This window comes from Danio rerio, chromosome 24, assembly GCF_052040795.2.
Source record: "Danio rerio strain M-AB ecotype USA chromosome 24, GRCz13ab, whole genome shotgun sequence".
NCBI lineage: Eukaryota > Metazoa > Chordata > Actinopteri > Cypriniformes > Danionidae > Danio > Danio rerio.
The window spans coordinates 27,079,133-27,103,656 of NC_141044.1; the positions used below are offsets into that span (position 1 = coordinate 27,079,133).

Below are 24,524 nucleotides of genomic sequence, written 5' to 3' on the forward strand. Positions count from 1 at the left end.
TGAACCGAAATACTTGGGTGAAACCGCTGTAGAAAAAGACCTGCAGGTATAGATGCGACAGTGAAATTGTGAAATGGAGAAAGAGAGGAGGAGAGCGAGAAAGTTTTTCCGGTAGCTTGCACTGATCTGTGGGCCCCAGTCTTTGCCCAGTGTTTGGTTAAATTATGTGGAACTCATTTGACGGCTGCAGAAGTGGCTGTATTCGCAGTGTCAGGTATCGACTGGTATAATTATGCAATTATGAAGCTTTATCCTGCCTCTCTCTCTCGCAGAGCGAGCTCTTAGTGTTTCAATTAGATGTTTTTTCTCTCTTTTGCTCCCTGATTTCTTCTCTTTTTTTATCCCCCTATCCTCCATTTCTTGGTTACAATGAAGATGCAAATGAAGTCTGTCTATAAACCAGGTGACACAAACAGAACCTATTTAAAGGATTTTGTCTGGGTGTGTGGTTTCTAGTTTATTTAATGTGAATATTCACAAATTAAAGGAAACATTCTGAGATTTTCTGAGTATCCACAGAGCAGAGACAGAGATAAGCAGGGAATGAGCCAAAAAATACTCATTCTGGTTCACCAGATATTATAGTTCTGGACCATTATGCTGATATTATAGTTGTGGGCCATAAAAGGAGAGTGTCCATTGCAGGTCGGTTGTTTCAGATGTTTATACTTGTATAGTTATACTTATGATGACAGTGTGACCAAAATTTCACGCTATAAATAGTTTTATTTCACGAGAACTGTTAAAGTTAGTTATTTAAATACGTGGTTATTGCAGAAAGAAATTAACTTAAGTCAGAAATTAAAAATTGCTGCATTTTTGCCAGTATTTTATAAGTTCTTTTGGCTGAACTGAGCTGATGCCCACATCTTTTCTCTTTGTGTTTGGAGAAGTGTTAATTCACAGGTTGAGTCAACTGGTTTAAGATTTGTATTCCTCACACATGTTAGCTTCTCATAATGATAACATTTAAAGTAGACTGGTGATTTTATGACCTTTTTTGATACTTTGTTCCTAGATATAAGTTTGTTTTTCTTTAATTGTGTTCATGTAACACAGCCAATAATATCCAGCGGCAGACCCTGAATAAGTCTCTTATGAGGCAGGCACTAGGACCCAGCGGAGGCTGCTTGGAGCAGTATTGTAACGAGAAAAAAAGATTAATAGAGCAGATACTGAATTCTGATACTCTATGATTGGCGTCACAGTCAACAAGTCGATCCTTTTTATGTGTCTTTATGAATTCTTGTATGTATTCTGACTAATATATTTAACCCTCTACTGCATGCATTATGATGGATCTAGAAAAAATATTTGACTTTTTCTTTTCTTAAATTGGCTTAACTTGAAGTACTATAAAAAACAAATTGGGAAAATGTTTGTTTTAAAGTACTTTATGATACATTGTCAACTGGCAACAACGTCTAATAGTGGATCTAACTTAGAAATTTCGAATTTCGAACGTTCCTTATATAATTAATAATTTTGTTGTTTGAAATTATTTAATTGTAATTATAAACTTTCACAAGGAACTTATAATTGACACCTTAAACATACTTTCCAACAACTGATACTCCAACAGCTTTCATTTATTCCATTAATTTTGCTGAATTTTTTTGAAAAGAAACATAATATTGTATTATCATTTATAAAACATACAGTGGGTATAAATATTTCCTTCATTAAATAATCCTAAATAACAAGTCTAGTATATCCAGATGCATCAGAATAATGTATGTTTGTATAGTATGCTATATACTACACTACACCTGTCTTATCTGTCTCTGAGCTAACTTACCTGAGCTGTCTCTATCACTGCTCTTATCAAATGTCCAATCTGGATTATTCTCATGGTCACTAAAACCCGTCTCATCCTCAATTTCATCTGCAGGAAGAGCCAGTTCTGTCCTTTTCTTCTTGCACTTACCGCAGAACTGGGTGTTCCTCACTAATACACTGTTCTCTGTATTTATATCTAATCAAAAGTATTGTCATTAAAATGTGATTTTATCCATAATGCAAATTACATTAACATATGACCAATCAGCATTATAATACTAGCATTCATGTTGTTATTGTTACAACTTAAAAGATTACTGTTGACCTTGCTAGCTAGATAAACTATTGCAATATTGCACATTTCACTATTGCAGATAGCAGATACATTTGATTTACATAAAGCTAATCTGATCACTTTAAGTTGTAAATATGTCATAACTTAATGGAGTTGATGTCTCAGATTTTTTTTTGCGGATCTTTCATGAGTTGATCTTTTGTTTTTATTGACGTTTACTTTTGCATTCAGCAACTACTCATAATAAACGCCAGTCTGTCAGAAATTGCACCACAGAAAAACACTGCTTGTGACTTAACCGAAGCACATCATTAGCTAAACTAAGATCTGCTCTTTCCAACAAAAAATGTAGAACATTGGTCTTAAAAAAACAGTGGCAGGGAAATGAACATAAATATAATGTTGCCATATGGCAACACTGTGCAGTAGAGAGCTAATAAGACTTTTTATTTTATTATATTATTTGAGCATGGTATTATGGTATTTGTGTATTTTAACTTTACATTTAGCATTCTTTCCTAATTCAAGGTTTACAGCACACTCATGTGAATCAAACATGTTCAAGATCTGGGGAATCCTGTTAGTCGGCAGAGGCTGTAGCACTATGCAAAAGTGACTGTTTAATTTACTAAGGGATATTGTACACACAATCTGTCTGTCTGTCTGTCTGTTGAGTGTGACGAGACACTTACGAGATAAGACACAAGATTAGGTTCACGAGAATGAGCCGAGACTATTTTTAAGAAATCGTCAATGATGAAATATATGAATGGAAAATTATCTTTTATTTAACTGAAAAAAAAATCACAAATTGCTAAAAATTTAGGTGCTTTTAAAAAAAAAAAATTAATGGTGTTTTATTTCTATTTTGTTTTATTTCTATTTTTCAATTATTTCTATTTTAATGAATTCTATGCTGTAATGGACCTGCAAACACTGCTAAATATTTAACTGTAAATTCTACTGACTGGCTTCTCGGTACAATTTTACATAAATCAAATTTCTTTCACAAATTGAACTTAAAATTCATGTAATTTTTGGGATTAAATTTTTAACTTTTTTTTTTTTTTTTTTGCAGTTTTACTTTCATTCAGCAAGACTTCATTCATGCCTCCCTCACAAACTCTGAGCTACTGAATGCAAATATGAAGTAAGGACTGATAGGAGGCAGTTGTTTTAATGTAATTTGATACCATACACCGAAAGTATAAATATGTTTTGTGATGATGAAGGCGTGTGCCTCGAGTCTCCAGAAGTTTACTGTCTGTGTGAGCGCAAGGGTATGTCAGTGGTATTTTACTGTCTGTGGTATTTTACTGACTCTTTAGGTGCAGAGAATAGTGTCAAACAGAAGTATGTGTGTCTTATCCTAACACAAAATGTGGCTAAAAGACCTACATGATGGTAATAGTTTGATTACAGTCTTTACGCTCCACTTCAATAATGCGACTGAAGTAAGAAAACTCCACGTCTTAATTCCAGTTGTTTACGACGATTATGACTTTAAAAATATCTGAAGTGCTATCCTATCTCATGGATATGAAGCATGGTTAATGTGTGTGGCTGCAGTTGGAGCCTCTGTTGGACGCATCAGCCAAAAAAAAATTGGTAACGTCACATTCGCCCAAGCAATTGAGTGACACGCGCAACTCCCGAGCCCAGCCTGGGTTGCCAGGTGTGTGCAAGACACTTGATTTGCAGTTAAAATCAAATCCTGCCTCCAATCTTCAGTGCTAAATTCACCCTCATGCTCTATCATAACATCACAACTCACGAGACAACTTTTTAGCCTGACGAAAAATCTCTTTGAGATTAATCTTGCGAGATCTCATCATACGAGATCTTGTCTAACTATCTATCTATCTATGTGTCTGTCTGTCTGTCTGTCTGTCAATCAGTGTAGGGATTAATGGATAGATAGAAAACATTTGTTAATAAAAGCAACTTATGCATTTTCACCCCTTCTGACTATCTATCTGTCTGTTTGTCTGTCAATATAGGGATGGATGGATGAATAAATGGATAAATAGATAACATTTGTTATTAAAAGCTTCTTATGCTTTTTCACCCCTTTTAACTACCTATTCATCTGTCTGTTTGTTAATCTAAGGATGGAAGATAGATAGATAGATAGATAGATAGATAGATAGATAGATAGATAGATAGATAGATAGATAGATAGATAGATAGATAGATAGATAGATAACATTTGTTAATAAATGCATCTTATGCTGTTATTAACCCTGTGTGTTCAAAAGAATCAAATCATCAATTCCTATGAAGCTTTTGACAAATGCTGTCATGTTATCTTGTTTTCAGATACAATTAGAAAAAGACAAGATGTTTAACAACAGTGCTTTGAGATATAGTGGATGATTTTTAACAAATCATTTTGATAAATGGATGGATGGATGGATGGATGGATGGATGGATGACCTTTCAATTGAGTTAATATAGCATTTAATATTATTTGCATTGAGATGCACTGCATTGTACAGGTTAAATCAGTTATCCTGTCACAAGATCTGTTGAAGTCATGTGACATTTTGAAAGGAAGTTTACTCATTACATGTTGCCATCATAGTTTGACTCTTGAGCACAAAGGTATTACATTATTTTACAATTTATGCACATTAAGAAAATATGGACTGGAATAATAGCTACTGATAAGAAATGTTTACTCCTGCAGCAAATTGGAATGATTAATAAAGGATATTGAAGATATAATGGGTAAAATGTTATATATTCTATATAATAACAAAAGTCAGTGGTTATAACAATAATAAATTACAATTTTAAATATTGCATTAGAAAAGTTGCATTTATGGTTTACCCTGGTAATACTAATCTACCATTTACATTTATTTATTTATAAACGCATCATTACACCCCTACTTGTATGGCTAAATAAAGGATATTTCTGACTTTATTTATAAAATTTGCACTTACACTGATTACACTTTGAGTTCTTTTAACGTTGCTATGATGACAATACATTATATTTTACTAGATATTTTTCAAGATACTAGTATTCATCTTAAAGTGACATCCAAAGGCTTAATTAGAGTGATTAGGCAAGTCATTGTATAACAGAACATTCTTCGGCAAACAATCAAAAAAAAAAAAAAAAATATATATATATATATATATATATATATATATATATATATATATATATATATATATATATATATATATATATATATATATATATATATTGCTTAAAGGGGCTAAGAATATTGAGCTATTAAAATAGGTTTCAATATATTTTAACCTCCTTTTATTCCAGCCAAAATAAAACAAATAAGCCTTTCTCCAGAAGAAAAATTTTTATAGGAAATACCGTAAAAAAATGCATAATTTGGGAAATATTTATATATATATATATATATATATATATATATATATATATATATATAAATTCACAGAAGGGTGAAGAATTCTGACTTCAACTAATAATTGTTTTGAATAATCGTGATTACAATTATGACAAATAATCATGATTATGATTTTTCCCATAATCGAGCAGTCCTACTTAAAAACACCACAGATTTATCTGAGTGTCTCAGATTAAGAATGAAGGAATGTGGGTTGGCAAACAGGTGAAATGGCAAGAAGTCTCCATCCCATACATATATTTATCAAAGCAGATCATTCTACAGTGCAGACAATCCTTAATGGTTGTTTCTACTGAATTTTGTGTTTGAAAACAATAGCATACTTGTGTGTTTTTCAGTTGGCCTGTGTGTGTTCCTGTAGAAGCAGTCTTTTGCTAAGCCCATGGGAACAGAACTGTTGGTTTAGTCTTGGGCCTCCAGGAGCACAAAAGATCTGTTAAGGCAAACAGAGGGGTGATAACACCGGAGCTCCCTTCAAAATGAAAGCCAAACAGCTCGCATATGTTCAGATTCAATTACACACTCTGGATTCCCCTCGGCCCTGGGGCTTACTGCTAATTACCCAAATAACATCCGCACAAAATGCCACTCAGATGAGATTAATTGTGAAATTAAAACAAGCCGCTGATTCCGATAGTACGGTGGGGTCTGAACAATAACCCAGGTAGACCGCATGTTTGACAGCACAGGTGGGATGATTGTCTATGGATTTAACAGGAATTATATAATAGATAGAAATTGAAGCAAGATAAACCTTTTTTTAATTGGTTTTGGTGTTATGTAGTGAGATGCAAGAAACTATTTTGATGTTCACTTTAATTTTTTTTTTGTATTTGCAAAAAAAACTGTAAAAAAAATTGAAACAGAATTTTCAAACTCGCTTTGGCTTTTGAAAGTGGACAGAAGATGATTTTATACATCGACTGGACCATGAAAGTAGGCCTTCAATACCAGGAACAGAGTCAGACAGATGTTTGACATTACTCTATATCAGCGTTGGGTTAGTTTCTTTTTCTTTCTTTTTTTTTTTCTTTTTCTTTCTTTTTTTCTTTCTTTTTCTTTCTTTTTTCTTCCTTTTTTTTTCTCTTTTTTATTTTTTATTTTTTTTTTACATGATAGAAGAATTGAAGAAAACTGGATACCTGTAACCATTGACATCCATAGTTTAAAAAAAGCACTGCAGTGTTTGGGTGTTCTGTGGTTGTCTAAGGTAATTCATCTACCAAAATGTTTATATTCCAAAGTATGAAGTTGATCGGTCAGTTCTTGTCACATAACTTGCAGTTTTCAAATGGGTGCGTCTGGGAAATTTTGCCTGTTTAGTAGTTGTCACCATGTTCTTGGCGAGGAGTGGAAAGTTCTTTAGACTGCATTTCACAGCAACATTTTTGTTTTTACGCTCCCATAAATTAAATTAATGTCTGTATTTCCACTGTTGACTGCAACCATTTCAGCTCGCGTTCTCCAATAATTTCAAAGCGCAATGTGATTTTTTTCCAAAAACTATATGTAGTGGAAGTAACGCAATTACGTTGACTTTAGTAACTGTAATCAAATTACACAAATTTAATGTAATTTGTTAAATTACTTTGTTCCTCTAAAATGTAATTACAATACTGTAAATCGTTACTGTGAAACGTGTTACACCCGACTCTGCTCCATATCGTTATTCTGTGATCAAAAAAGGCAAAGTCTTGGAAAAAGTTTGAAGACATTTATTTCAAATAACATGTAGCAGGAACGTGTAATAAAGTAGAAGTTACTGCATGTTTATTGGTTAGAGCCATAGTGCTTCATGTGTTACATCCTGATTACACCTTATTCTACATCCAATTTCTTACTTTACATTAATTTCTGTGATTTCTTTAATGCACTTATAAATTAAAGCTAAAAAGAAATAAAAACCTCAACCTGACTAGGATAGTTTGAGGAAATAAAACACTCATATAATTTAAAGTGTTGATATATTTATAACGATATTTATTAATTTATATTTATTATTTTTATTTATTTATTTAATTGAATTTTTATTTTATTTTTTTATTTAGTTATTTTTCATTTAAATTTTATTATAAATATTTTCTGGTTTAAATACTGTTTTTTTTTTCAACAGATATTCTACAGAAATCATTCTAAAAGCCGATTTAGTGCTCAGTCTGTTACCGCCATTGTTGATAAAAACGTGCTGCTTTTGTGGAAATTTATGTAACATGATAAATGTTATCACTTTTGATTACTTTTTATTATAATGAAATTTATTGTGAATTATTTTTACTTTCTAAAAGTCTATCTGACCGGAAGCTTTTGAATAGTTATATATGTATATCTAATTTTTATATATAATATTTTTTTTCTATATATTGTCATCTTTTATAAGGCCCTCTTTTCAGGCGTCTCTATTTGTCTCCCCTCTTTCTCTCTCTTTTTCAGTCTCTTTCAATCTATAGTAGGGTAGGTGGTAATGCTTCAGGGACAGGTGCTCCTCTGATACTAGGGGTTTATTTAGTGCTCCGTCATTAGCAGGGCATTACCCACATTACCCCCTGGCCCCTGCTGTAATAACAGGGGCAGGAAAGGCAGTGTCAGTGGGGGGGCAGCTGCATCTGCTGCAGGCTGAGGCCTCACACGGCCCCACCACAGGAAAGAGCACCAGCGACTCGTCTACTGGGGGCTACAGCCCTATTTTTAATCTTTTTTTTCTCTCTTTCTACACAGGGATGGCTGCTATGTGAGGATCAGGCCTGCCGGAACCGAATCCGTCGGCTGCCCATAGCATTCTCCAGGTCGGGACCGATCTGTCCAGCCTGTCTTAGATCCACACTGAAGCCTGAGGTACTGCACAAACATTTTGAACATACACAATCAGTCACATCGTCCAGATGGTGGTGCTGTGGAGCCTGTGAAAGTTCCTGCCTGGCCCCAGGCCTTTTATTACTTGTCAGTGTAGGTTTCTGCCTTATTTTCTAACTATTATATATTACCAGATCCGTCTGACCCGTTTGACATGATGTGAGTTTGCTTCCTGCTTTAACAAGCTGCTTCTGATAAGAAGAACCGGCCTCCAGATTGACTTGGCCTTGGACTCACTGTTAGAAAGTGTGGATGTGGGATGTTCTCACTTACTTCATCCAGTGATCATTTTAAGAGCGTCTTCGTCCAGTTCAAAGACACCATTCGGGACGTCCCTTCCAAAAAAAAAAGATGTGTCTACCTTTGTCCCTGTCTGTCTTCCTTATCATTTTCATCCAGTACCGACACATCCCCCCCTACCCAATTCCTTCTTTCTCCTCATGCTTTATTTCTGCGTCTAGTTCTGTGGCGACAGGTTGAAACCCAAAAGGACAATTTCTCTTGTCACCATAGCCACTTAGCTGTCCTCCGCTCTGCCTGGTGAGATGGCAGTTTAAACTGCCGGCTGAATAAAACATTAACTTCCTCACCCCTCTACCATCCCTCTGTCGTTCTGGGCTTTACAGCACGGCTGACAGCAATGCGTCTCCTCTGGTGTCTCCACGGACACAGAGACATTGACTACCATTGTATCCAGATTAAATGGAAGCGTAATAGGCACCCTCGGTTGATTGGCCGGTAATTTGAAGGAGTTGTACACAGGTGCAATTTGTAATATTTTCAGTAAATTAAATTTTTTCTCTCTCTCTGTCTCTCTCTCTCTCTTTTTCTTTATACCGACTCTCTCTCGTTTTTCTTTTTCAGCTGCTTTCCCTCACTCGTAGATCTCTCCAACCACCCCCACCCGCTGTCTCTCTCTCTCTCTCTCTCTCTCTCTCTCTCTCTCTCTCTCCCTCTCCATTTTATTGATGTACGTTCAGGCACCCATTAGGGCTTCCTTTTTTTCCCTCTAGTGGAAATTGCAGCATGTTAATTTTCACACAAATTACAGCAATAGCAGGTATCTCTATTTGATACATTATAACAGGAGCAATCAGGGATAATTGAGTGCCTTTCAGATGGTAACCGGCGCATTCACTTCAATTCAAAGCCAGTCCATTTATCGTCTAATCGCTCTTTAAACACTGAATTTCTGGGAACAAAAATTCTTGTCATAATTTTGCTTAAGTGTATTTGGAAATCACAGTCCTTTGAGCAAGGATAATTGAAATCAAATCCCTTTCACGGGAGCTGACATTTCTACATTTCCCCCCAATTGAAATTAATTTCAAAAATTGAGCATGAATATCTTCAAATAGCAGGCAATTATACCTTTCAATGGGGAGAAATTATGTGCACAAAAAGTGGAGACATCAACTGGCGCTTCAGTTAAATGTCTTTGTTTCCCACTGTGTTTGCCTTGTAAAGATTTACATATATTGACTCGTTATGAAACCTTGTGATGCCGATCGCCTTCCTTTTCCAGCTCAGCCCGTTAAAATTAACTCAGATTGGAGCTTTTTTTTTTTGTTAAGCCTCATTAAAACTGTTTGGAGATTTTTTTTCCACCGTCCTCTCCTTTTGCAGCTGCACAGATCTGTGTGTATTGAAAGAGTAGCCATTTTCTCTGCTGCTCTGCTCAAAGGGGATATTATACATGCTTTATATAAAAGCACTGTGGCCATAAGGAGCTAAAACACTTTAATCCTTTGTCTTTTGCTGATCTGCATCTTAAGTTTGGCCAGTGATCCTCCTTGAGTGCTTTATTTTTACACCCTTTCGGTCATGGAATAAGGCCTCGCGCTTGACACTTTTCCTCTCTTCGCCTCCATGCAGCTCTTCCGGCAGGCTACGTTTGGGCTGTACCAAAGGTTCGGTGGTACGGCACTGGCTGCCATGTCTCTATCAAGGAGGGGGGGAATGAGGCGGGGGTCTCAGGAGAGAGGCAATTTCACAGCTGGTTTGCTCCTCAGTCACTCGGGCCGAAAATGCTGCAGATTTGTGGAGAAAATTGAAATGGTGTCAGTACAGGAACAAAGCATCGAGCCGAGCAAAGCTGCGTGGGGGTGGGGCTTCTGTTTGCGGGATGGGGGGTTAAATTCAATAATGTTTGACGGTGCCTTGGTCACGCCCCTTTTGACACCTGTCAGCACAGCTGTGAAGCTCGTCCTGGCCCTGCCTTGCATGTCCGTCCACTTATTTCTTGGACTGCGCTTTTAGTCCACAATCTCCTTCGCGGGACCGAAAGCGTGTGGCGACCTGGCGCTGATTATACGAGCTCCATTATGGACGCATTGCTGAATCGACAGGCACGGCTGTTGACCAGCCAGTGCATTATGGGTCAACAGCTGCTGGGCTCATCGGAAGCTGTAGAGGGCAATTAAAAGCCGTTGCGCTGAGGAGAGAGCCCTTGCTAAACTCCTCCGGCACCCACATTGCTCTGATTCTATGGTGACACAGAAAGACTGTGACCCAATAACAGCAATTAACATAAAAGTATAATGGCTAATCAAATTGACAGCAACAGTTGTTCATCAGATCCACACACGCTGCCTTATCAAAACAAACTATTATGAAAGAGGTAATTTCAGAGCTGAACGTCTCTCTCTCTCTCTCTCCCTCTCCAGTCTCTTTTATTCTCTCGCTCGACCTGCGCGCCTCTGGCAGTTAGACACATGGCTAACCGTAATTACAGCCGAATTTACAAACCAAACACCGTTTCCTGCTTTTGTGAGGAGAGAAGGTGGGGAGTACGCTGGCTGTTTTCGGCCAATCAGACAGTTTCACAGGTTCTGTGACTCCAAAACTCTGGCTTTGACTGAGCACGTGTGTTTGTCTTTGTCTGTGGCAGTGGAGAATATATGACAAACACTACCTGTCTCCACAGCTGTAATTAACACAGGTGATTCTCCAGCTTTCCCTGATTGAGCCGCACCAATCTCATTACGCTTCAGCCTTTCATTTTCCCCAGGACAATAACACGTAGTACTAAACTACATCCGTATGATTTTAGCTAATTGGTTTTTCCCTTTTCTTTTTTTTTTTGTTGTATTGAATATGTGAAGGAATAATCAGCAACTGCAGAGTCACTAAAGAATTTGTTAAGAGCTTTGAATGTTAAAATAATAGATGTTCTTTTTTATAATTAGTACTTCTGGAATTTCTGAAGGTTTTTTTATTTTACACTAACCAAGCACTTTATTTGGTACACCTTGCTAGTATTGGGATGAACCCTTTCTTGCCATTAAAACTTCAATTATTGTACATGGCATATGTTTAACAAGGTGCTGGTTCATTTAGAGTGGAGGAACCATGATGTCACCTTGTAGGCTAATCGGCTGCTAGCATAAAACTGGTTCCCTCGATAAAATCCCCTTAGGATTTTCCCATAGGCTTTTCAAAGATTGCAAATAATAAGCTCTGTGATCAAACCCTGTTCATTACACTTTCACGGACAATCCTCACACGAAATACATCTTTGAGCACTTTTTGGTCTTAAATGCAAACACAAGAATTGAAAAACTAGCAATAGGCTATAAACGGCCTTCGGGACGCTCGCCTGTGACGTCAGCACCACCCTTCTACAGAAAAATTTTCAAGCTTATTTTCAGAAACATGGTCCATGACAAAGATTTACTCTCCCCGTTTATTATATTATACTCCACACTATATATTATAAACAAATAAATACGCAAAACACATCTGTATAGACATGCGTGCCTTTTGGATAGTTATTTTTTTATGTGTGAAATACATTTTGTTTTGCTTTACGGTTGTAAAAGTTTTAAAACTGTATGTATAAATGTGCCTACATAGTATTATCATACTACATATTTAATTAAGTGTATCGCTCACGTGCACACAGCCCGCTTACTTTAGTAACAGACGACAGAAATGAGACGTGAGGAACAAGTCTATATGCCTCCAAGTTCCATGTTACGTGTTTATGCTGTTAAATAATTAAAGGGATGATATGTAACAATCAGTGAGTCTATTGATGCTGGGTGAATGAGGAGAAGACACATACGCTTGATAAGTGAAACAAAAAGTAAGTATTTATTAATGGATATTGTCAAACAATGAATATAAGATGGAAGATAAATGTAGTTTTAAATAATTGAATTAAATAAAGAAAAATAGGAGTGTTGCCAAAACAAAGAAATAAATATTACAAAACGAACTAACTAAACCCCAACCCACTAAACTGACTGAACAAAGAAAAATGCAGAAACAAAACTGTAATCTTCAGCACGTAGCTTAACTAAACTTCATAACTCCCAAACATAATTACACATGTGGCAACGCCTCCAAATACTAACTAATACAAAATTATACTAAGCTGCTCGAAATGCTAGAATTCTCGTAAAGTACACACTTATCCATTAGCAAAACAAGATCTCAGGTAATCCAATTCTCATAAAGATCGTTCAAAATATCACTATACATTAACAAGAGCAGCACCAGTTTAACTGATATATCAATATAAACAGGGAGAAAACTAGAAAACAGCACTTGCAAACGAATCAAGCTGAACAAACAAACAAACAGTCCGGCCGACACAAGTGAGGAGATTGGCAGGCCAAACGCTCCTCTAAAACAGCGCAAGCGCACCGGTTTTATACTGCGCGGACCCGATCCTTATTGGCGCGCTGATTTAGTGACGAAGGTGAATGACAGCTCACCCGACCAATGGTAGCACAGCTGAAACAGGATAGGACCACAACAAGAGAGAGAGAGAGAGAAGAGCGCAAAGCAGAAAACAACAAAAACCACAAAACATCGTGAAACGTAACATTCCATCATGGACACAAAACAACATTCAATATTCTTTTTTGTCACAAAGTACAGTGAAAAGCAGCCCATACAGTCACATATACTATAAGGTGGAGTGTAAATACTACAGTTATGACAGAGTTAAATGTGTCAGACCGTGAGTTAAACTCCAGACCAGTTCAGCTCGATGACGTATAATGTCTCCGACACCGCATATAGTCCCATTTAGCAACTTGATAGCAACTGTCTTTTTAAAAGAAGCGTAACCGATTTAAAAAAATCAAGATTGTGACGTAAATGATGTGTTTTATGTCATAGAATAAAACGTGACGGTATCTTGAGTTTGTTTGCCAAGAACCTTATTTAAGCAATTTAATTTAAATCCCTTTGAAAAAAACCCATTCATTGACTTTAAGACAGGGAAACCAGAACTGCTAAAAAGGTAACTCGCTTTGGAGTTGTTGCATACAAATTGACATCATATTTCCTCCACTCTATTGTCATCACACAGTTGCTGCAGATTTGTGGGTTTTACATCCATGGTGTGAATCTCCTGATTCATGAAATTCCAATGCTGCTATATTGCACTATGATATGGTGACTTTAAAGGTCATGTGATTATAGTGAACTTACTTATGTTTAAGAAACCAATGTGAGATGATCTGAAATTGTGACATGACATGTTATCCTGCTGGATGAAACCATTAAAGAATGGTCACAGTGCTCAGGTAGGCTGTACCATTTAAATGATGCTCCATTAGTACTAAAGTGTCAAAAGTCTTGAGAAATTCTCTCCCGCACCATTAAACCACTTGCTGCTTGAACTGTTGATACAATGCAGGGTGGATCCATGCTTAAATGTTGTTTAGGCCAAATTCTGATATCCACATTCTGACCTTTATCCCCAACTTCTATAAGACAAATATTTTGAGCATGTGTAAATTGTAGCCTGATTGTTTCCTGTTATCAGCATATAGGAGTGACACCTGGTCTGGTCTTCTGCTGATGCTCATCTGCTTTGAATGCTGAAATTGCATGATAAACCCCTTTGGATTTATTCACAGCATCAAAGAATTGGATTCTCATCCAAATAATGCTCTTAAGTGCTTGAAAATGTTTTGTACATATTACAAAGTATTTTTTGTCATAATTTATGTTTTTTGGGTGGAGGTTTGTGTTCAGTTTTTTTTTTTTGGAACATGGTTCTAGTTGACATCATTAAAGTTGGAACTCTTTGTATGGGCACTTATGGTAGAGCGTACACAAATCGTCACCTTAGAATTATAATTATAATTCTATCTGCGTTCTGAATGATTTTGAGATATTGAGCTTCAAAGATTTTGCATTCCATATAGAAAACAGTATGTGTGTAAAAGTTCTCTTTCATACATTAACATGACAGAGACCCTAAGGGTTCTCTAAATGTAAATTGTCAAAGTACTCTTACATTTGTAAATTGGAGTAAAAAAAAAACACGGTAAATGCAGATGGAACCTTCTCATTCTGAAAAGTCATTTTCTACTTGGAATTATAAGGTTCTAACTGGCAAATCCAGTCGGATTCCGCTGTGGCAACCCCAGATTAATAAATTAAAAGGACTAAGCCGAAAAGAAAATGAATGAATGAATCTCAATGTCAAGAAATGTTTCCAAATCATCACATTTACACACAACTCAATTTTGTGTTGTGCAGCATTATTTAGCTGACAGATTTTGTTTGATTTTGTCTTTCTGGTGTTTCCCGCTGTCATTGGAGCAGTCTGCGAAATGACAAAGAAAGCTGATCCTAATCCTCGTGCATGCATTAAAAACGGTGATTGACTCGCTGAAAGAACCTTATAGAGCCAAGCTAGAGTTCCACTGTAGATAAAACCTTTTTTGTTTTTTAAATAAAAAGCCTAAAAGTGTAAACGCCTTATAAAAAAACATCACATAATAAAAATAAGTTTTATTTAAAAAAAAAATTTAATTAAGAATATGTGAGTAACTCAATTTTGACAAAAATGTCAGATAGAACCTTATAATTCTAAGGTGACGAAATGGCAAGAGCAGCTCATCAATCTGCTTCACTCAGCATAAGGAGGGCTCTGAACTATGTTTTTGGTTGTAAAAAGAATTTCATTTAAAATTTAGAGTTTATTTATACAGCCATATCACAGGTTGTAGTCAATCACTTGGTGGAAGCTGAGCCACAATTGTGTGCCATTGTCCTTCATCAATGGCACCCCTCAGGGTGTGTTGCTTTTTCCAGAGAGTTTATTTTATCCTAAAATTATTTTAAAAAACTAAAGAGTTATAGTTACTCTTAATATGAGATTGGGCAAAATGAGCATGATACCATTCACAAATGTTAACACGTTTGTTTTTTTGTGTTGGTTTTAACCATCATTATGCCTGGAACCTCAGTCTGTTATTGGTATTCACATTTATGTCATCATATATTTGACTTCAGACAAATTTACTTTTATTTAATTAGTATTTATTTCCTTTATGGGAATGAAAAACTGAATTGCAAATTAAATTTATAGTACGCCTCTAGTTATTGAAGGCCTTTTTCAAATAAAGTTATATGGGCAAATAAGTTGTGAAAATTAATGATCTCAACTTTTAAGTTTCATGCCATTGGAGTTACTCTTAAGTCTATTGACCTATTCACAATTGAGCGGGGGCAGCCATCAGTAACTTTTTGGCTCGAGACTTCCTGTCTCATTCACTTCCATTTGATTTTTAGACGTTTAAAGAAAGCACGTTTTGCTGCTTGTTGCAAATTGATATTTTCTCATCACATTACTGCTTTTTATGTATAGTCATAAACACACTTGTTTGTAGAGCAAGAAATTTGATAATTTTCTGCTATATATTATTTCTAGTCATTTCTATAGGCAACTGAATCGGAAGTTCTAAAACAATTGCAAAAGCGAGTGCACTTCCACATTGAAGAATAAGGTCAATAGCCTTGTTTTATTTGCACTAAAAGGATAGCTCAGACAAAAAATATCATTTACTCACTCTTCACTTGTTTAATACCAATTTGCATTTCTTTATTTCTTTTGAACACAAAATATCATTTGAAGAATGTTTTTTTTGATGGCACCTATTGTCTTCCTTTGTATTTTTTTTCCCCTTTAAGTCGGTGTGTCTCAGCCACCAGCATTTTTCAAAATATTTATTTTTTTGGGTGAACTATTCCTTTAAATTTCTGATGGCATCCAAGCTGGCTAAAATGATTGCTTTGTTTTACCCAGTTTAATCTGTTATTTGTCTTTTTGTTTCTTCTTTCAGTATTCTGAGAAGGCCCTCTACAACCAACTGAGCTTCTACAGATACATCTTTGACTGGGAATATGCCATCAACAAGGTCCTGACAGGAGATGATAAATGTAAGACTCGCATTAACATTATTAGCCATTACTAATTACCTGGGAAATTCACTCAGAAGCATAAGGCGTAAAAAAAAAGCGCTCGTCCAGCGCTTATTTCCAACACTTTAGGCACACACCTCAGAGCGGCTGGAGGCGGCCACTAGGCTGGGTTAAGAATCTTCAGCTCCTCGAGTCGACAGCCGTAATTCAGGCGACGGATTCAATCACGGACCGACGCGGTGCAGAATGCAAAGCGGTCCAATCAGTTGGAAGGAAGAGGGGAGTGAGTGAGAGAGAGCCTCCTCTCATCCAGTAGGCCCTCGGTAATCGCGCTGGCTATGTTGATTGAAAACAGTTTTTAGATTTTGGAAAATGATAGGGCGAGTAATTGGAGAGAAGGCTAAAGGATAGCCCTTCATAAATAATGGGACATGGAGCATATGTTTTCAGCGGGCCGTTGGAGGATCCAGACCGCTCACGGCCGCTGCTAGCTGAGCCGTGGCTACTTACCCACAATCCTTTTTGATTGATGTCACTTGATTAAAAAGGACCTCTTGGAATAGACTTATACATTTATTTATTTATTTTTACATGTGCCGATGAGGTTCAGAGCTGGCGCGAGAGCCGTAGATAAATATAATGTGTAATCAATAGATGACCACTCAGGACGTGGAGCGGGCTGAGGGGAGAGTGTATCGGGGGGCGGGGGCCTAACATGATTATAGACTTGGCTTCTCTGGCGAATTTTATTTCTTTACTTTTTTTCCCCGACTGTTGTTTCTGCGAGTAATTGTGGCCAATCTGCGGCGTTCTGTCAGCCACACTGCCCATCACTGCAGCCGGGCCTCTAATTCCTGAAGGAGTGATTTTAACCCTCTAGCCCTGATTTTCACCAGGCAGAATGAGAGGTGACGTTACTCCTGTCCTCCTCCTCTTTGTTTTTTTTTTTCCTTTGCAATTGTTCTCAGGAACCATTTGTTTATTCCGTTTCTTACTTTGATTTCTAGTTGCATTTAGGCCCAGAGGATTAGGGGATTTTTCTATAATGTGCCGTATGCATTTGTAGCTCCGCCATGTAAATGTTGTATACTGTGGGATTAGTAGAGGACATCACACACAGCTTTGAAGTATAGCCCTGCTACGGTTATCTCCCCTCTCACTATAATACTACACATTACTGTATTATAGACCGCAGGGTTTTACTGGGGGCTAGGGGTGAAATTACAGGGCTGCGTGGCTTGTACTTCCTTTTACCTGGTCCAGTTTCTTATTTAGACCCTGGGATGTAACTCTGAAATGGGGGTCCTGAATATACTGTCTTTTGTCAGACTTGCTTGCGCTCATGGTTATCTGTGTATTGTGGGTAGGGCTGCATGATTCGGTCAAAAATGAGAATCATGTTTTTTTGCTTAGATTCACGATTTTCTCCCGATTCTGTAGATGTAAAATAAGGTTAATATGAGTCGGCTATTATTTTTGTTCTCAAACATATGGTAAAATATTGAATATAATATCAAAATGAATATTAATTTTAGACCTATGTGTAGATCTACTGTTGGTTAAAATTCTACGTTTCGTATAGACTTGGAATGGTGGACTTGAACAGACTTTTATATTTGTCCTGGTTGTTAATTCACAGTAAGTGATGACATCAAAAAAAAAACTATTCTGAAGATGAATTATTATTTTTAAGACATCTGCTTGCAATCTGTTATTGACAATGTTATTAGACAATTATTTTTACTGGTAAAATGAGACATTTGTCATTATCAGATTCCCTCTTGCATTATATTCAGCATTATATAGGCTAGAGTAGTTATACTGACACTATTAAACATTTATTCTCATGCACAACACTGTGTTCACTATGAAAGAAGAAACATTAAATGCTTGTCAAAATCATAACTCTAAAAAGCCATGTGATCATTTGTATGATGTGCGCACTTTCTGTTTTACTTTCACTGCCGAGTGCGCTCACATCATCTTGGATGGGGTTAATTTGAAGAAAAAAAAAAACATATATGCAATGCATACTTCCTGCGCGGCTCCCAAACGATCGCTCTGTGCAGCAAACTAAACATTTTTTACAACTTTATAACCTATTGTTCACAGCCTATGCAGGTTCCGTTCACTTAAGTAGCCATCATCTTGGAAGCAAACAGTGCGTCAGCTCATGTGTGATTTTGGGGCCGCGAATACATCATTAAATTAGGAGAGAAATTACATTTTTGGGTGAATTTTACATTATTAATACAGTATGCTACATTTTTAACACCATTTGGAGTGTTTAAAACAATGTGAAGACGACCGCCTTAACGCTTCTATCCTGACCTTGCATATATAATTGGCTGAATCATAGGAATGCTAGATTAAGATCGAGTGTAGGGTCGAAATGAGATCGCGATCTTTTTCCAATTAAAGGTGCAGTAGGTGATCTACTTCAGAAACATGTTGTTGTGCTGGTTGAAAGTCTCTTCACAGTCCAAAAGTAATGATTACAGTAAATGATCTAAATGTGTTTATGTATTTTTATATTCTGGGTAAGGCATAAAACTAAAAAATGTGCATCCAATTAAATATTGTCGGGCTGACATCTACTATAGTTCCGATAAGTACCTTAAACTGTCTGTCAGCAAATGCAGATTTGAACTTCTGCGCATCTTTTTTCACGCGGATCCGCCATTCAAGCGTGCCTGCCTGCATGAGCGCCGCGCGTTCACGACACGTGCTGCGCATAAGAGACAATCACAAAAATCAAATGCTGAATTTTTTACAAATTCTGAATCAATATTAGAGTTAGTTTTGCATGCTGGAGGAAGGACGACATCTTAGCTGAAGTATTACTGTTAGGAAATGTTCTGTTTTAAAACTATTTTAGTTGGGCTAAGCTTATGTTAGATTTTGTTGTGTTATGAATGGCTTATATGCACCTATATTTTACAGTCTATGACATGCATAGGCGTGTTGTTCAGCCACTTAAATCTCCCGGCGAAGGATTGAACTATTTTCAGTTGTATAAGGGCCTTTTACAGCATCGATAATGCATGTTCTTATTTAGTTTAACAAGAAAACATCAGTAAATAAATAGCGCTATTCCGCTTAACCTGCTTTATTGAGCTGAAGTTGCTTTTATGTTCACATTGGTTCAATTTTGAACAATGACAGCCTTCCTTTACGATTTATCATGCTACTCTGAATATTCGCTCTGCAATAGCATGAAAAGTTGGCTTAGTAATAAATGTAATTCCTGCACGCCGCCGGCCAAACACTAATTACAGTTTTAACTGGCAAATGAGTTTTAACTGACATGAACTAGTGGGTTTTCTGCTGTTGTGACGCGGTGCGCACATCTGAGATTTCAGGAAGCGTGGCTTTGAATCACAGTCCCTCCCCGCTGTCCAAAGATAATATGCTAACCGGTTAGCGTTTTGGCAGATCACCTACTGCACCTTTAATCGTACAGCACTAATTGTGGGTACAGTACTGAGCGAAATCTTGGTGGCTATGTACTCTAGCTTTTCCTAAATATGTAAAATGGTAGAGAATTTGACTTCAGATCACTTTTTAAACACTGAAGTCTTTCCACCTTTAGGGCAAAAATAATTCAAATGCTCTGTGCCAATGCACAGTGGTTAGTGCATCAACACATGGTACTCCAGCAACGGGAGTTCGGTCCTATGCTGATCTTTTCTTTTCTCTGCTCCCCACACTTTCCATTGTATACTTTCTACTGTCCTATCAATTAAAAGTGAACCCCCCCTTAAAAAATTATATACAGTGCTCAGCATATATAAGTACATCCCTCACAAATCAATCTATTAAATTCATATTTTTAATAGGAAGCTTTACAATATTATATTAGTGGATCCACAATAGATTAGTCAGTACTGAAGCCAAATCTGCAGCTTATCTAACCAAATAACTTATGATAACGGTTCAAAAACTAATACCCAAATGTAAATGTTATAGAAAAATATTAAATACTAATAAAATAATAATAATCAAGAGAAGAAAAAAATAAATTTTGTTGAAGATTTGTAGGTTGTAATTTTTAATTTTTTGCAATATTTTGCTTAAATTTTATTGTATTTTAACTTCTGCATATGTTTGTTGACTAAAAGATTATTTGAATAAATATATCTGTTTAATAAATCTGTTTTGTTTAAATGCACCAAAATACATTGCCTATATTCACTGAGAAATGGATACAAATATTCATTTTCAAAATCACTCAATTATGATGAGCAATGTGTATGTATGTATATATATATATATATATATATATATATATATATATATATATATATATATATATATATATATATATATATATATATATGATATGTGGATATATGTCATCTGTAAATTGATGGTAATATTTATAATATTCCTTCGCCATATTTTGTTCTCTTGTAGGTAGCTTTATCAGTGTGATTCTAGACATAAAAAAGCAGATGCGGGTCACAACAGAGTATGAATGGTGAAATGGTAACATAAAAATCACCATGGAGGGTTGCATTTGCAGATCTTTCTGGAAGCTTGTTATGCTCCACCACCACAGTGTTTTGTTCAATGCATTTGCACCGATTACCAAAGCACGGTGAACAAAGGTAGAGGGCTGAGCGGTGGCCTGTTGCTGCTGTCGGCGATGGAAACGCTCAGGAGCGATAGTGGAATAAAGTACAGTTCAGAAAACTTTTAGCTGCCCTCTTCCCACACACACATCCACACACGCCTTCTCGTAATTTACCAACCACCTCCCCCTCACACCATGAGACATTTAGTGTCGTATCTGCCAGATTTTCTGTCTGTCTCTGATGACGGAGGAATTGCTTTTAAAGTGGGCATTATGCCAGACCAGCAGCACAATAGAAAAACCAATCTTCCCCCTATTCTGTCGGCTCCGCTGTTATTGTGGAGCTTTAGATAACTGGAGACGCACATTGCTGGTAGATTGAGCAAGAGAGAACCGTTTCTGCTGGACGCCGAGGCTGGAGGTTAGAAGTCTCCAGCTGTCTTCGGCCACGGTCACTGGAAGCCGTCTGCACAATGCAAAGGGGTGAATGAACCTTTTTTGGTCAGTCTGGGAAGTTAAGCCAGAAGTGGTGTTAACATTACACGCCGGCTTGATGGAGTTTGTTTGGACGGCTGCAATGTGCGCTCTCCGCCAATGGTGGTGCTATAGTTGAGCTCTGCTGGGATGCATTGCAGAGCTGTGATGGAGGAGGGCCGTGGTGAATTCATCCCTCTGTTGCTTGATGGTGAAATTGCTGGTCAGTGCTTTATCCATTTGCAGTCTTTTCCTCACTAGATTACCTGATTCCTTCAGAGAGGAAAGACTGATGGAAATTGGCCTCCCAACCCCCCTTCACACAAATACACACTTTCTTTCTCTTTCTCTCTCTCTATATCTCTCTCTCTCTCTCTCTCTCTCTCTCTCTCTCTCACTCACTCACTCACTCACACACACACACACACACAGGTAAAGGACAGAAAATTCTTTTTGTCAAGTATCTCTATCCAAGGAAATCACCAAAGAATGACCGTTCCTCTGCTTGTAACCGGTCTCTCTTACAGTCTTATTTACACCACCGGACACAACATAACCTCTGATCTGACCAGTGTTGTGTTAGTTACTGGAAATTAGGAATTACAGTTACTAGTTACTTTATTTAAAAAGTAACTCAATTACTTTATTGATAAATTACAGCAAAAAGTAATGCATTACTGTTAAAAGTAACTTTTAAGTTACTTTTCCAAAGAATATTTTTAATGCTCCCATTAATTCCCCTGTGTCAATTCAGTGCTGCATGAGGAATGCACTGTTGATCAACTTAAATAATTTGCATTCTCACAACTAAAAAAAGACAGACTTTAAATTAAAAAAGTAATTTTTAAAAACTAATTTTAAGTCAGACCAGCAGCACAAAAATGAAAATATCACAAGGTGATAAACCAGCTGAATAACAGAGTGGAGGAACTAAGATGTGAATTTGAATGCAAAAAAACGCAAGCAAGTTAACATTTTAGCAGTTCAGGTTCCCTCGTTCCTAGGTCAGTGTTTTTTTTTTCAATGGAATTTCAATTAAATCACTTAAATAAGGTTCGTGGCTAACACAAACTCAAGATACCTTCTACGACATAAAACACATCAGTTACTTCTCACTCTTTGATTTTTTAAATCGGTTATGCTTCTTTAAAAAGTTGGTTGTTGTCAAGTTGCTAAACAAGACTACAGGTGGTGTCGGAGACATTATATACGTCATCAAGCTGAACTGATCTGGAACTTAGCTCTCTTGCGTTTGGCATTTGGATTTGTCTGTGATTTAAGTATTTTCATGGATAGTATTTTATAGTTTGTAGTATTTGTCTAATTGGGAATACCTGTTGTGTGTAGATAATGACTTAACTTGTAAAGACCATCAAGGGAGATTAAGTTGTTGATCATTTATTTTATTTAAACAATATTATGAAGATACTGCTTACCAGTGCAGCTTGTCTCTGTTCTGCTCTCAGTAATGCAAACGTGTGAATAAATTTGTAAAAAATTCATGCATATCAACTGTCTCTTTATCGTGATCAATAGATTTTTCTGCGTTTTTTATTTTCATCTGAACACATTTAACTGTGTCATAACTGTAGTATTTACACTCCTTATAGCATATGTGGGCTGCTTTTCACTGTACTTTGTGACAAAAAGAATATTGAATGTTGATCTGTGTCCATGATGGAACTTGCAGGCATATAGACTTGTTCCTCATGTCTCATTTCTGTCGTCTGTTACTAAACAAAATGTATTTCCCATGTAAAAAAAACTATCAAAAATGCACGTATGTCTCTACAGATGTGTTTTGCGTGTTTATTTGTTTATAATATATAGTGTGGAGTATAATATAATAGACTGGAAGAGTAAATCTTTGTCATGGACCATATTTTTAAAAATAAGCTTGAAAATTTGTCTGTAGCTGTAACAGGCAAGCGTGCCGAAGGCGTTGTAGTCCGTTTATAGCCTAATGTTAGCTTTTAAAATCTTACGTTTTGTATTTAAGATCCAAAAGTGCTCAAAGTTGTATTTTCATGCGAGGATTATCCGGTTCGACAAAACGTGTAAGTGTAATGAACAGTGTTTGAACACAGAGCTTATTATTTGCAATCTTCGAAAAACCTAACGGGGAATCCTAAAATGTACAACATTAGTAATGGTTAATCAACGCATTTGCCTTTTTAAAATAATTTACACAATTAATCTTGTAAGTTTTATCATTTTTAAAGATATTGTCTTTTTTTATTAACTTTTCTGTCATTTATTTCTTATTTGCTGATTATTTTATTTATATGATGATTTTAACATATTATATAGTAATTTGATACACCTATCTAAAATGTTTTGTCATTCAAGTTTGCTTTAAACTTGAAAGAGAGAGAAGCTGATTTGACCTGTCAGTGGGTGCACATGGCTCCTGAATAGCATAAAAGAGAAATAGTGGATTTCTTTTTTATTTCAACACTCTTTTTTAATTTTACTTAGAAACTATATAACAGTGTCATAATAAATAAAATTATTGTTAAATTAAATAGTTTTCCTTGTCGCATATAGTTAACTATTTAAAGTTAACTATATACAGTTGAAATCTGAATTATTAACCACCACCCCCCCAACACACACACACAATTTCTGTTTAACGGAGAGAAGATTATTCTAAACATAATAGTTTTCATAACTCATTTATTTTATCTTGATAAAAAATTTACTGGATGTTTTTCAAGACACTTCTATACAGCTTAAAGTGACATTTAAAGGCTTAACTAGGTTAATTAGGTCAACTGGGCAGGTTAGGGTAATTAGGCAAGTAATTGTATAATAATGGTTTATTTAGTAGAAAATCAGATAAAAAATATTGCTTAAGGAAGGGGCTAATAATTTTGACCCTAAAATGGTTTTAAAAAGTTAAAAACTGCTTTTATTCTAGCCGAAATGAAACAAATAAGACTTTCTCCAGAAGAAAAAAATATTATCAGACATACTGTGA

General features: G+C 36.2%; 1 protein-coding gene across 1 annotated transcript in view; it reads left to right on the forward strand.

Moving 5' to 3' along the window:
* Positions 1-24,524, forward strand: part of pola1 (polymerase (DNA directed), alpha 1) — a 91,719-nt gene that overhangs the window by 61,462 nt on the left and 5,733 nt on the right. Inside the window, exons 35-36 of the mRNA NM_001305464.1 lie at positions 8,188-8,304; positions 16,416-16,512. Of these exons, the coding sequence (NP_001292393.1) occupies positions 8,188-8,304; positions 16,416-16,512 (214 nt within the window). The remainder of the gene's footprint in view (positions 1-8,187; positions 8,305-16,415; positions 16,513-24,524) is intronic.